Source organism: Sapajus apella, unplaced genomic scaffold (assembly GCF_009761245.1).
Source record: "Sapajus apella isolate SASKATOON/1434 unplaced genomic scaffold, GSC_monkey_1.0 scaffold5, whole genome shotgun sequence".
Taxonomy (NCBI): Eukaryota; Metazoa; Chordata; class Mammalia; order Primates; family Cebidae; genus Sapajus; species Sapajus apella.
The window spans coordinates 20,508,488-20,523,576 of NW_022436945.1; the positions used below are offsets into that span (position 1 = coordinate 20,508,488).

The following is a 15,089-nucleotide window of genomic DNA, read 5'->3' on the forward strand; positions in this document are numbered from 1 at the left end:
TCAAATCTGTTTAGCTTCTACGTGTGAGTGAGAACATGTGGTGCTTAACTTTCTATTCCTGGTTTATTTGATGCTTTAAGATTCCAGTTTATTTTTTTTTGAGTTACCCTTCTACGTTGTTTTGGTTATTTGTAAACTCTGCTATTTATAAAATCCTTTTATATTGCTTATTACATCTTGATAAATTATCAGAGTTTTTCTGTTTTATGTGTATATATTTACTTTTTATAGTTTCTCATAAGTATAGCTTTTATTACTTTTAATCTCTCCCAGTGCAGTGCTAATTTATAAATATATTATCCCATAATAATCTACCCTTCTTAAAGCCTAAGGAATAATTTCTACACATAAAGTCTTAGTGTATTAGGGACTCGTATGCAAAAATAAAAATGCTGTATTTCATGCTATATGCAAGATCTGGCCACAAATTAAGAGCATGTGGATTCTTCTCCTTTTTGGTTTTTGGCTTATGAGTTTCCCACATTTGCTTCTTCCAAAGACAAATTCTGATCCCAAAATAATCACTGAAGAATATTTAAATGTACAAAAAATTAGGTTTAATTTTTTCGATTTTATCCTACTGAAATATAGAGGTTTTAAGTTTGAAGGGGGATTCAAACTTTAAAATATTACATGTAATATCAATTATTATTTTAAGTTAAATACAAAATTATAGAAATTTATAGGATCCCAAGCAATGGTGCAAAAAGTGTATGTTCAATAACATCAGTTAAAAATTATGTTTGCTACATCGAGTTGTTTCTTTTAAATCGGAGGGCCTAGACACTACTTATGCCTTCAGAGTTCTCTGATGTTAATCTCTTACGGTAACCGAAAAGTTTACAAATTTCTCAACTCAAGGGCTGACTAATACTATTGCCTAAGCCTTAGGTGGGTCATGTTATTTTAACTAGATATGCTGGCTAATTGTAAGCAGTATGTCAAAGATAAGAAGAGTTGAAACACTGGGAAATTTGGAGACACCCTGTCTAAATAAGATTAAGGCTAAAGGAAAAGGATTATTGTTTTCCAAACTCCTATGATCCTTGTGATAACTGCTTTCCCAAACATTGGGATTAAAGGTTAGATTCGCATTTAGAAACAAGAATGCTAACATGTATTAATGAATAGCCTTGTTTTTAGAGAGAAATTCATCAATGTCCTAGCCCTTCTGTATCGAATACACTAAGAAACATATTTGTGTGAGAAGTCACACACAGGAAAACTAGTTCTCTCCTATATTTTTATTTTTTTACATTACTTATTTTCTTCATAAAATACACATCTATTTTTGCAAGTTTATCTTCACTGTATATAAAAACTTTTCTAAATAGTTTAAGAAAAGCATTTTTGTATATTATTTGCATTTAAATATAAACATACAAAGTTAAATATTTCTTTTAAAATAAATTAATTCTAAGAGAAAACAATGTACCAGTGTTTGTTTTACAGTGGTATTATTGCACAGGTTATTAAAACAACTAATCTCTATTAAAATTCAAATAGCCGGGCGCGGTGGCTCAAGCCTGTAATCCCAGCACTTTGGGAGGCCAAGGTGGGTGGATCACGAGGTCAAGAGATCGAGACCACCCTGGTCAACATGGTGAAACCCCGTCTCTACTAAAAATACAAAAAAAAAAAAAAACATTAGCTGGGCATGGTAGCGCGTGCCTGTAATCCCAGCTACTCAGGAGGTTGAGGCAGGAGAATTGCCTGAACCCGGGAGGCGGAGGTTGCGGTGAGCCGAGATCGCGCCATTGCACTCCAGCCTGGGTAACAACAGTGAAACTCCGTCTCAAAAAATAAATAAATAAATAAAATAAAATTCAAATAGTTTACCCCCATCAACTGTTTGGTAAACATTTTTATAAAATTCTGTATATTTATGCTTTTCAAAAGTACGTATAGTCCAGATTAAAACACGTCTAAAAAGTATAATTAAAACAATTTTTTAAACATTTATTCCTTTGACCTCCTCCAGTATATAGGGATTCTGTTAAATTTAATTGTTTTTATTAGGTTAATAAGTTGAAGTGGTTTTCATGTCAAAACTACATATCCTTAGAAGAACATGAAAAGGAAGATGCATTGTGAGACAGTTATATAACAGCTGGGTAGAGGCAGAATGAGATAATAATCCTACTGTATGTTAGAAAGAAAATACATATCTATTTGGTATTAGGATCACCTTACAGCTTTTTCTGGTGTTAAAATGTTATGATCATATATGAATGTCCTGCCTAGTTAAAAAGTGAGATTAAGGTGGTGGTTCATTTGTAGCAGCCAGCTGGGTCCCTGGACTTGGAGAATTATAGTAGTAAGACTGTTCAAAGTAACACATTTCAAAATAGGAATTTGTTTAGATTGTCTTTGAAATTTATATAGATTTTAAAAAAAGAAGAAAGAAAACAAGCTCAGGGTTTTCGGAAGTTATTTTATTGGCGAGGTCTGAGGATGGACACCATTGTGTAGGGGGCTGCTGATTTTCCCTTTACATATTTCCCCATCTCCCTTCCCCAGGTGTTGCTGCCATCACTACCTTTCCCTTCCTCCCCTTTCCTCATGGCAAGACGCATGGAAGAAGAGTGCTGTTAAGGCCTCTCCATTAATCAACAGGTATGGTGGTTCTCATGAAACAGTGTAGCTGCCCCTCTTCTGCATTCTCCATTAATAGTCTTTCTCTTTTACATTTACAAGATAATCTTCATCCACTACACAGACCCTTCCGTATGGAAGAATTGTTCAATTTGAATTTATATATTTCACTATGTTATGCATTACCTAAATCCCTACACAGTGGTAGATTTTTCTAAATGTAAACAGTTTAGAAGATTTAATGATATAATTCTCAGGGAAAGTTGCTATGCAGTTTCTTCAACAAAATATATTTAAAAGAAATGAAACTTGTGTATATGAATATGCCACTTTCAACATTCTACAAACAATTGTTACATAACATACCTTTGAAAGTATAAAACAGGAATATTCCTGTGAATTTTATTTCAAAATTTAATGACATTTGCATCTTCAGAAGCACTGCACAAAATTTTATGCACTTAATTATAATACTCATCAGGTTATAGAAAATTAGGTATAAGCTAGTTCAAATGAATCTAAATACCCGACAAAGCTATGCCATTCCGATGTGAGAGCTGAATGCATGCTAATTACTTTCTGCAACTTTCTTTGTCAACTCAGCTGGTGGCATTTGAAGGAGAGAGAGGGGACTGTTGATTCAGTGCAAGATATCCCTCACTCAGGGTGCTATATTTTGAAAGGAGCTAGGCCCTTAGGGCTCAAACTCCAGCAGTCATAACCTGTAAAAATGAACACTCACCAGGAAACACCCGCCTTCATGACTTCTTTCTTCACTAGCCGAACGAGTCCTCCCAGCTCCTGCAGGGGCTTGTTTTGATGTATCAGACTTTACATTACAGTGTTGTGACTCTCTCAGGTTAAGACACATGACTAAAATGCTACCTTTGGGCTAGGAAGATTCTTGGCAGATGACTTAGAAAAATAGTGTGTCTATGGGTGCGCATGTGTATAGCAGCATTATTTGTAGCATTCTTTAAAATAGTAGCATAATTAAGACTTCTCTGTGCGCACAAACAAAGCAAAGCATTTCAGTTTACATGCATTTTCACCGAAGATTAAAAGATCGTATTTCATTTTTTCACTGTATTTGAGTGTGTTGGAATACTGGAGAAATTGGAAAGGTAATGAATGTTAGTCTGGACCATTAATCTTCACTTAGAAATGTATAGCTTTCTATTAGATAAAGCTCTGATCATTGAGTATCTTTCATGATCTCACTTCTACCCACATTTCTTGTCTTTATATTATGTTTTAACCTTGAATGCACCCTGCGCTCTGTGCTCTGCATCTTTCTCAGAGGGCGCAATCTTTCATGTCCACAGGCCTTTGCACGGTTAGGTCTCTCCATCTGGAAGGCACTTTACCTGTGCCTATTTGGAAAATTCACACACAAAAAATAATAAAGGCAACCATGTACTGAGGATTTATTGTGTATGGGCACAGTGTTAATGAGTTTCACTTCCATTTCCTTAATTCATATGCACAAAGAAACTATGAGTTAGAAATTATTATTCATTTTATATAATAGGTAAGAAAACTCAGACTTGACGAAGTCAAGAGGGGCCAAGATTACTCAGGATTGACCAATGTGGGACACGCCTTATATAGCTTCTCCCCATTTCTCCCCAGGAAAACAGTACTCTCATTCATGCTCAACTCTGAGTTACTAGAGGTCAATATTTCTACCTTATCTTTTCTTTTTTTTCTTTTTTTTCTGGAGACAAAGTCTCACTTTGTATTCCAGGCTGGAGTGCAGTGGTGCAGTCTCTGCTCACTGCAGCCTCTGCCTCCCGGGTCCCAGTTTAAGTAATTCTCCTGCCTCAGCCTCCTGAGTAGCTGGGATTACAGGCACGCGCCACCATGCCCAGCTAATTTTTGAATTTTTAGTAAAGACAGGGTTTCACCATGTTGGCCAGGCTAGTCTTGAACCCTGACCTCATGATCCACCTGCCTCAGCCTCCCAAAGTGCTGGGATTACAGGCGTGAGCAGCTGTGTCCGGCCTGCCTTAACTTTTACGAGCTCTTCAATGTCCACAGTATTTGTTACTCACTAAATGTTGATTAAATGAATGAATGTTTACAAAAGAGCCATTCATCTTCTTCATGTGAACATGGACGCTTCCCCTCACCCATACTTCCCTGTACTTTGTTTTTATTCCCTTCTTAGTTTGTTGCTCTTGACCATTATTAGATTCATAGATTACTCAAGATATTTTCTATAACAAATAATTTATAATTTCTCTTCAGATTTAAGACCCGTAACCACAAACTGAGTCAATATAAAATAATTGCATCCCCAGAAAAAGAAATTGATAATTCAAATCTTGTAACATTTATCAAATCTAATAGCAGGAAGGGAAGCACAGAAATACGTATAGCTCACACAGAAAGAAGAAAATTTAAACAAAAATTTTTAAAGATATGAGGAAAGGAAATTACAAAAATTATACATGAGATTATAAGAAAATAAAGGGAATATGCTTGAATAGGAAAACAGTTGTATGAGTTTACCACAAAAGGAAAACAGTGGATAAGTAAAAAGGTAGTTAAGGAAAAGAGGCCAAATTAAGGAGAAAAAAAAAAATCTTTGAGAAAAAAGAAGCAAAACAACTTGTGGAAAGTGAATCTAAGAGGAGTAAAAAAATGAAGGAAACGTGTCATTAAAAGCCACAAACACTGAAAGGACTTTAAAAGAATATTCACGAGGTCAAGAGATCGAGACCATCCTGGTCAACATGGTGAAATCCCATCTCTACTGAAAATACAAAACTTAGCTGGGCATGGTGGCACACGCCTGTAGTCCCAGGCACTCAGGAGGCTGAGGCAGGAGAATTGCTTGAACCCAGGAGGCGGAGGTTGTGGTGAGCCAAGATAGTGCCATTGCACTCCAGCCTGGGTGACAAGAGCAAAACTCCGTCTCAAAAAAAAAGAATATGAATTAAAATTAAGAGGGAAAATAAAATCAATGCAGTTAGAAAGAAAGAAGGTTTTTTCGAGTTTGTGTTTCCTCATTCTTAGAAAAGCCTTTGAGGTAAAATGACTGGAAAGCAAAAGGGCAAGTTAAGATGCATTTATTTGTGTACAGTGTATGTTTTTAGGAAGTTTTCTGTGACAACAGTTTTCTTGAGAGCACGATACAGTCTTTTAGAACTAAAATAGTTGTGCCTAGAGAATACCGTTGAGACAGGGCTTGCTGGGAAACTAAGTCCAAATATCCCTCCCCCCGCATTCTCTACCAAGATACTCATAACACTAACTAATCTGTTAGTTTTACACATAATAGTATCGTCATACATCTATTTTTCTTTATGTAGAGTGCCTGAAGCATAGAATACGTGTGTGCTGAATTAGTCATGAAATTTTAAGAGTGGATAGAGATTAACGGTCAACAAATTTGTTTTAGATTGTGCATGCATCGCTTAACAGTTTATAAGACTTGCTTATCCCCACTTGAATAATTCCAGGGATGCAAAGACCAGAGGTGGTTCCTCTTTTGGACATCTTTGACTTTCTAGCTTTTTCTTATATTGAGCTAAATCAAGCTTCCTGTTTCTTGAATCCAGTTATCTTGGTTTTCCCTTTTGGAAGCACAGAATAATTTCTAATTCTTTTTTAAATGAAAGTATTTCTAGACCTAAATTCAGACAGACATTATGTCATAATATCTAGAGATCTAATGTCTCTCCAAATACTCTTTTTTGGTTTATAGCCCCAGTCTTTCTAATTTTTCTATGTTACTTGGTTGCAAATACTTTTAGTATTCTGGTTATTTTCATTTTCTTAGTTGGTGAAAATGGTCTTGCCCAAAACAAGAAATTCAACATGGGCTCCCACAGTGTATATTCTTATATTTGGTCAGCTTGAAGAAACTAGCAATTTCATTTGAGCACCTTCCATAGAAAAAAAGAAACGTACAGTTTAAAGCTGCATATGGCTTTGACATGAATTTCTTAGAGGTGTGGTTTATGTAGGATACAGTATATAAATACAAGTATGTATGAAACAATTATTTTTTAAAATAGCATTTGAAGAAAGATTTTCAGTCTTTACTTTTTACTTTAATACGTATTTTAGTTCGAGTTGGGTGCCTGAGGTGTATCTTTGCCTAAGAAGTCCATTCATCATTCTAAAAAATTTCACACTACAAAATATAATATCCTTAAGTGGATAATAACATCAGTGGAAGTAAAAGACAAGCAAAACCAAACAAAATCTATTTTTTGAATGCAAGTAATTGACTTGACTGACCGATAATATGATCTCATGTATAATGATATAGTATATTTTTACATGGAGGGCAGAATAGAGCAAATAAGATTAAAAGGTGTGTAAAGCAAGAGCTATCAGACCTGTGCTTTCCCTAACAGAATTTACTGCAGAGTAAATTCTTCATTTATGGGAACTCCTAGAAATGCCAAATTGCCGTCAGTATTCCTTGGTGCGTCCTATTTGCAAGTAGATTACAGCACACTCTGCAAGATCTGCAGATCTGACTTTCAGGGAGTGTCTATGCAGAATATATGGCCTTTTCCAGAACTAAGAAATTTAATTAATTTTCTGGCAGAGAACACTTTTTATGCCACATCTCTTTTTTTCTGATCCTACCCAAGACTTCCATTTTCAAATGTGCTTCATATATTATGAACCTATATAATCTTAATGAAGGTCTTCCATATGGTAATTATATTGTTTGACTTTATACAGTATTCTCAGGTGCTCCAGGGCTGATGTAAATTTTTTCTCTATGGTACTAAACGTTTCTTTGTACATTGTATGAGTATATTGCTTTTTGACATTCAGTTTCCAAAGGAATACCCTTTAGATATTTGATTATATGTAAGATATTTAGGCCATATTCTTAAAACAAGAGGGAAGTGGTACCTGCTTTGCTATCACTGCTGTTGAAGGAGTATGCCATATGAACATGATCGATTTGATACCTTTCACTTTGTCTTTTAGTATCATAGAAGACAGGGATTAATCACTTAACCTCCCAAGACCTCACTAATGTCATTTAAACGAGAGATTTGGACTAAAATTTTTAAAGTAAAACCCAACTTTCTACAGAATATGGAGGACTAGGAATTTTATAAATTGAGATTTTGTTCTAGGTTTGCCAAGAAACTATATTTAGCCTTCCTGGAGCAGGGTTTCCTCAGCTGCAAAATAAGGAGACTGAGCTAAATCACGGATGTAGTCTTTAGTGGTAACATGTGTTGACTTATTTTTCTTTCTGAAGCTATCTCTTGGAAAGGAGTCTGAGAGCTCGCTTTGACTGAGTGGCATGGAGTGCTGTGACCATTACCTCTTATGTCACAAACTTGTATCATAAAGTCTGAGAATGCTTCTCATTCAAAAAGAAAGATTTTGGTGATTATTATAATATTTAAATTTCTATGTTTTTCCTTGTTTGAGGTATATACAGATGATCCTTATGCTTAAAAATACATGAATCCAGGAAGCTGGTTCTTTTAAGGAAGACGGGTTGAGAAGAGGACAGCCACTTTAGATACTTGGAATAATTTAACTCATAAGAGAGATGAGGGATTCAACTCATTCTTTGTGATTCCTAATAGCAGCTTGAAAGCCAATAGGATAACGTGGGGAAAAGACTGACTTCACATAAGAATAAAATGTATTACTATAGAAAATGCTCAGTAAAGGTTGATACACAGAATAGTCTGTGTTGTGAAATCTGCATCCTTAAAGATGTTAAAATTTAGTTTGCCTGACAGTTTCTCAAGGCCACTGTTTTTACGTATGTATTTATTTATTTATTTTTGAGATGGAGTCTCTTTCCGTCGCTGGAGTGTAGAGGGCAGTGGCGCAATCTCAGCTCATTGCAATCTCTGCCTCCCGGGTTCAAGGGATTCTTCTGCCTCAGCCTCCCAGGTAGCTGGGATTACAGGTGCACACACCACATGTGGCTAATTTTTGTATTTTCAGTAGAGACAGGGTTTCACAATGTTGACCAGGACGGTCTCAAAACTCCTGATCTCAAGTGATCCTCCTGCCTTGGCCTCCCAAAGTGCTGGGATTACAGGTGTAAGCCACAGTACCAGGCCAACGCCATTGTTAAAGGACCTCATAAGATAGCAATTTAGTTAAAATGAATTCTAATGCTAGTTGTCTGTGGTTCCGTAATAACTATCAGACATAATAATATCAATAATTTTGTACTTGGATTTGGTGATATAATTATCAAAGATTTTATTGGAATTGATGGTTTAGAATTTTAAAGTAAGTCTTTTACTTGTTAGCCACTGCTGTAGTGTTCTAGTGAAGTGCTTTACCTTACCAAAGCTGCCTTTGTGAAGAAAAAGCTACTAATCCTCATTTGTGGAATTCACTTTTTTTGTTATCTATAGACTATACTCTGTGTCTTCATTTTGAATGTTACTTTTTATTGAAGTATAACTGACTGTAATAAAAGCTAGAATAAAGATCATTTGCAAAAGTAATTTAATGATTATTTCCAACTTATTAAGGTATAGAACATAAAGCATTCACATGGAATCATAAAGTATTTTAGCTGGTAGGGATTATGAAAATTTCCTTTTGAAATCTAGTTAACTTTTTCAAGGTCACTTAGTGAGACACTTGTGATCCGGATTTTCTGAATCTCAGTCCAGAGTAACCAAATGTTAGTAGCTTGCTTTAAAGTACAGATCTTGGTGAGTTGAGGCTTTCTTTTGCATCCTTGGATGCACTACTTGTCTTGAATCAGAAGGATGAAACAGGAAGACAAACAACCAATTTTGTATAGAAGAAACAGAAAAACACTAGGTAGCATAGCCTGCTGTGTTCCTGGAGGAACATGGAGGTCAGCATCCCTTTGTAAAGCTTGACATTATAAATATTCTTTGTAATCTACTAACAATTCTTGCCAGAAGTAAAAACAGTAAAAGGATATATATATATATATATATATATATATATATATATATTCCTATTTAAAATTGGGAGCTGCATAACATGAGCTTATTACCACTGTCTCATGGCTCTGGTCGCCACAGATTTTAGCACCACTAGAGTTTATAACAAATAAAACAGAGCAAGTTACCAAAGATGTCCAATCATAAACGTTAACCAGACTCAACCATCATTATTTAAGCTTGCCCGTCCACTCTAATCAGGACAACGGACCTCAATTAAATAAAGAGAATTGTAAACACAAGCACATTAGCTGATGGTAATGGAGTATTATTTATTTGACAGGAGAAAAAATGTCCTCGGACACCAATAGGAAATATTACTCACGATTTTAACTGTTTATGATCTTAGTTGAGTATAATAACAACATAAGCCAGTGTAATCAAATAATAAAGAAAATGCAAGAAAATATTTTTAAAACAACCAGGAAATGTGGATCTGATTTTGAAATTGTGACACTTTCATGAGGATAAGCTTGGCTGAAATGCAACAGTTTTACTGATCTCCCTTTATATAATAGGAACAAAAATTGACATTGGGTGGGGTGATTGGTTTAAAAGGTGTTTTGGATCATTTATTTTCAAAGATTTTTTTCCCCAATAAAGCACCATACTATTAATGGATTTTCTTCTTATTTCTGAACTAGTTCTCAAAAGGACATTGCATATTGTATGTTTTTAAATATATTAATTAAATAAGCTTTACATTGTAAGAGCCTTTTTGTATATGTCCCTAAGAAATTTTCTTCCAGGGGACTGAAGTTCTAATTTTATCGTGGAAATCAATGGAAAAGTTACTTTCAGCTAACATATTAATTTGCTTTACTGTTAACTCTGCTGGATCATATTAAGTTAGTGGATCATTTCCAAATATTTTTAGCCTCAGTATGAACGAGACATGAGGCACTGTTCAAATCATTTGAATATGTTTTATGGTACTTGAACTTAAAAAACTTGTCATTATGCTTCAAAGACTGAAAATATCTGCTAAACAGTGATAGATAGAAGGTATTTATATAAGAGAGGAAGGAGTGGAAAAGGTAGATCAAAACCAGGCAGAACAAACTATATGCACATGAAAAGAATCAGTGAGGAAGGAAGTTACAGTTTTTTAAAAAAAGACTCTTAACTTTTGGTTGGTTAGCTAGATAGTTTGCCAGTGGAGTGGAAACACAAGAAATTAAATCTACTGAAGGTGAAAAGAAACCAAGGGCCCATCTGCAGATGTCTCATATAATTAACCAGGCAGATTAGCTCTTCTTTATATTTCCAAAATATATTTCATGCATATGTGAGTGGCATGTAATCATAGCATTATGTCAAATATTTATCAAAGAAAACACAAACTATTCTGGTCGTTGATGTTACCTTAATGGTGTAATAAGGATATTATAATAGCAAAAGAAATATATCCATACATGATGTATTTATTTAAATGATAATTATTTAAATGATTTATTTAAATGATAATTAATAACTTATGGAGATTTAAATAATAACTTCAGATAATAAAATGTATTTCACCTAATAAAAATCTTAACAGTCCACTTTTAGTTTTTAGAATAACATTAAGAAAAAAATTTTCATGTATTTTTGGCAAAACACTCTAAAATTTTTATAATATTTTAACAAAATAAATTAATTCAATCTGGAAATTGAAGTAGTTTGCAACTGAAATAAATGATTATGGGACATAATGTAGCGTTTTGTTTCTTTTAAAGAATTTTGATATTTATCTAAATTAACCAAGAAAAAGCAAACCGGTCATTTTGTAAATAGACTGTGACCATTATTGAAATAGTGACCAGAAAAGACAAAATCAAATTCTCTTATTATAAATTTAAGATTAAATTATTAAGAAAATAAAAAGTATCATGAACAAATAAAGCATAAAAACATTTTGCTTAGTAGATAATAACATCCATTTTAAGCAAAGCAATATTTGCTAGCCCTTTGGTAGGGGTGGAGGAGCCAGCTTGTCTTTTCAATAGGGTGAAGCTTAAAGCACCAGATTAGCAAAATTAAATGGTTCTGAAAGTTTAAGAAAGTATTGAATCATCTACAACTTGGTATAGAAATCACTAGATTATTCAAAGAAGTTATAATTCAAGGGCTTCAGTGATGCTTTAATATATGTTTAGCTTTTACCTGCGATTGTATTTATGAGATTCAATAATAAGAATGATGGTTTTTGAAATTTGCTCATAAATTGAGGGGCACTAAAAGGAAGATTTTAGCAATCAGAAGGTCTTTTTGTAATCCAACGATTTATTGTAAATAACTGTAAAACATCAGAGTGGCTTACTCTAAGGAAATGTGTGATTTATGCAGCACCATTACCAATTAAAGTTATGAACTATTTTCTGGGCTCTCATAAAGTCCAAATATCAGACATATATATTGTCTTGTCTTATTGGATGAATTATACCTTTTTAGAAAAAAAAGTACAATTGAAAAGTATAACTTCTTATCACAGAGGATTTTTGGCAAAAGTAAACATGTCCTATTATTATTACATGTTACAGATTTTACTTTGGCATGACTAGAGTTTGTACAAAAACAGTACAAAACTGTTGCCTGCAGTTGCATGAATATAATATTTATAAGTAAAATGTATAGACTGTATTTTCTTCCAGAAGCCTGACGGTATTAAATCAATTTTAAAGAACCACATTAGTGCCTATGACCATAACATGTAAGGATTTAGTTTATAAAATAAAGTAATAAAACTTAGATACTTAAACTGCAAGTGAAGTTGCCTTTTATTTTAGTTTACAGAGCTATAAATTTGTTCATCTATTTTGGTAGGTAGTTGTTATGTATTTGTCTCTTCCACTTTGAATTAATAATTTAGAGCTTCCATTTTATTTAGCAAAATCCTAAATGAAAGAGGATATATACTTAATGAGTAAGTGTCTTGGACAGCCAAGTGCTTACACAGGATTTCCATTTATTAAATTGTGATAGTCTGACCACTCTGTGTTCTATTTTCTCACCTGTGAAATGATAACATAGTAACATACATTAGGTTCCCAATGGTTCATGCAGAAATTATATAAATAGTTAGAAAAGGAAAGAAAGAGGGAAGGAGGAAGGGAGAGAGGAGGGAAGGGAAGGAGGGAAGGAGGGGAGAGAAATAAGGAAGGAGGAAAGATTTCCTACTGATTTATAAAAGTATCAGTTCCCCAGTGCAATGTGGAGATGCTACCTCCAAGTAAGGACCGTGGATAATGGATGCAATAGAATATTTTGCCATTAAAATAGGATTCTCTATATAGGTGAGCTTAGAGAAGTGCTTTTGGGAATGAATTAGAAAATGAGAATTGGCTATGGCTAGGTCATGTAATGTAGACACACCAATAAACCAGGTAGTTCATGAATGAACAAAATGCTACCTCCTGCTTATTGTGAGTGGAATTCCTTTGGCATAGCCATGTTTTTAGAAGAATCTTCTAGTGGACTCTTACATAATAGTCATGGGAAAGATCTGGGGAAGAAATTATAGTATATATTTTATGCTAACTGTTAGAGGAACAATCACAGTTTAAGAATTAAAAATTAGGTGACAGCTATTCATTCTAAAATATTAGTTAACCAAAATATTATGTATCTTCTTTTGAGTCTTATTTTCTGTTTCAGGACTTGCCTGAGTATTACAGATGCAAATTAATTCTAGCTGTTAGGAAGACCTTTTTCATTTCTCATGTGAACCTCGGTTTCATTCACCTGATTTTATGCAATATGAAATGAGAAAATAACAGTAGGACTATAAACGAGACCAAAAATATATCTACTGAGTTGAGGAAATGTGAAATAAAATTTAGTTTTAAGATGTCTTATGTTTTAATCTGAGTAAACTTTGTTAGCTCTCTCTGTGAATATAGAATGTAAAACATTAGAGCTGATTTCATTAAAGAGTCTAGGTGACTAAAATATGTGAATTAAGAAGAAAAGAAGACAATTGTTATTTGATCTTGAAATTAAAATATGTGGATTTATACATCTGTAAGAGACCGTTTTCTCTCTCAGCAGATGTTCTCTTGTCAAATGAATATAGTCACTTATTTCTTTGATGGAAATGTGTACAAAGTGTTTACTATATTCTTAATAATACTTTTTTAAAATTAATGAGTTTCATTCATATTGTATCTTACTAAAATTTGATTGAAGTAGCTTATAAAAAGATATCATAAAACCTTGGCACCTAGTCATAGTTTAATTTTGATCAAAACATATCTAAATCTATCAAAAATATAGCCTTCTTTGCCCTGACTTCTTGTTTTTATTATTTAAAAAATGTAATATTGGTGGTTGCTTTCTACATGTGATTATTGCCAATTGATATAGCTTCATTTGCATGCAGCTTTTCTATGGGTCTACTGAACTAGTGCCACCTCATTGTTTTTACTGCCATCGTTAAGCTGCAAAAAGAGTCAACTCATCCCACCTGTTGTAGCAAGTATGGATAAGTTGTCTGCTGTTGTTTTGGTCAGACAGAATGTGCCCATAAGGAGATGTTTGAAATTTTGTCTCAATAACTTTCAAGCATTTAAGTTTACTAACGCTAATCTCTCCCATTGATCTCTTACTTAAAAAGTGATATATTTTTCATCATTGGTAATCTACCTCTCCCTTCCCTTAGTCAACACTTACCTCGATTTAATGCACATCTTTGGAGCTTAATAACAAGCGCAACAGATTCCTGTTGAACAAATGCACATTTATTTATGAATGACTTGAATTGCTCTTGGAAGAAACACACTGAATTGAATTCTTATGTATGAAAGACCATTAGGGTCCTAAAACAGAGATTTCTGCAGTTAAATAAATGCTTAATAAGCAGATGACTCTCAAATTGATAGAAATTCCAGAAATATAACAAAATTATGGCAAAACTCCTGCCACTGTAATGGGAAGTTATTACAGAGCCCAAGTCAAGGTGTATCAGCTAGACTCGTTCAAGTTGGGCAGCCTATGTAATACTTTTCTTAAATTTCTAACCTTCAAATTATTTAAAGCCTATATGTACCTGTGTGTGCATGCACTGAAGCACGTATGTATGTTTATAATTGAAGTGGAAAGATGGTTAGTTAAAAGTGTAATTCTAGGATGGGCGCAGTGACTTATGCTTATAATCCCAGCATTCTAATTGGAAGATCGAGGTGAGAGGATTGCTTGAGCTCAGGATTTTGGGACCATTCTGGGAGATTCCATTGCTATAAAATATTAAAAAATTGTTAGATATGGTGGTGCCCTGTAGTGCCAGCTATTCTGGAGGCTGAGGCAGGAAGATCACTTGAGCCTGGGAGGTTGAGGCTGCAGTGAGCCGTGATCATGCCACTGCAGCCTGGTTGTCAGAATGAGACTCAGTCTCAAAAAAATAATTTTGACAAGTGGCAATTATATATAAGTGAGGTGTTGATACATTTGAGACTACAGTAAAAGCCTTGACTTCATATTAGTACTTATCTTGATAACTGACCCTGTTTTTCTTTATTTCTGCTGAAGTGGCAACATCTCAGCTGGGCTTTCACCAGGAAGGTAAAAAGCCTGAGGACT

General features: G+C 34.1%; 1 protein-coding gene and 1 long non-coding RNA gene across 8 annotated transcripts in view; one reads left to right on the forward strand and one right to left on the reverse strand.

The window, feature by feature from the left end:
* The window catches only part of LOC116548070, an 854,356-nt gene that overhangs the window by 341,936 nt on the left and 497,331 nt on the right, over positions 1–15,089 (reverse strand). The gene's annotated exons all lie outside the window — the stretch shown is intronic.
* Positions 1–15,089, forward strand: part of PCDH7 (protocadherin 7) — a 410,550-nt gene that overhangs the window by 219,916 nt on the left and 175,545 nt on the right. For 2 of the 7 annotated variants that reach the window (XM_032273705.1, XM_032273707.1), the window contains exon 4: positions 2,521–2,616. The exons of the other annotated variants lie outside the window; for them this stretch is intronic. In XM_032273705.1, the coding sequence (XP_032129596.1) occupies positions 2,521–2,609 (89 nt within the window). In that variant the 3' untranslated portion in view covers positions 2,610–2,616. The remainder of the gene's footprint in view (positions 1–2,520; positions 2,617–15,089) is intronic. 7 annotated transcript variants of the gene reach the window in all.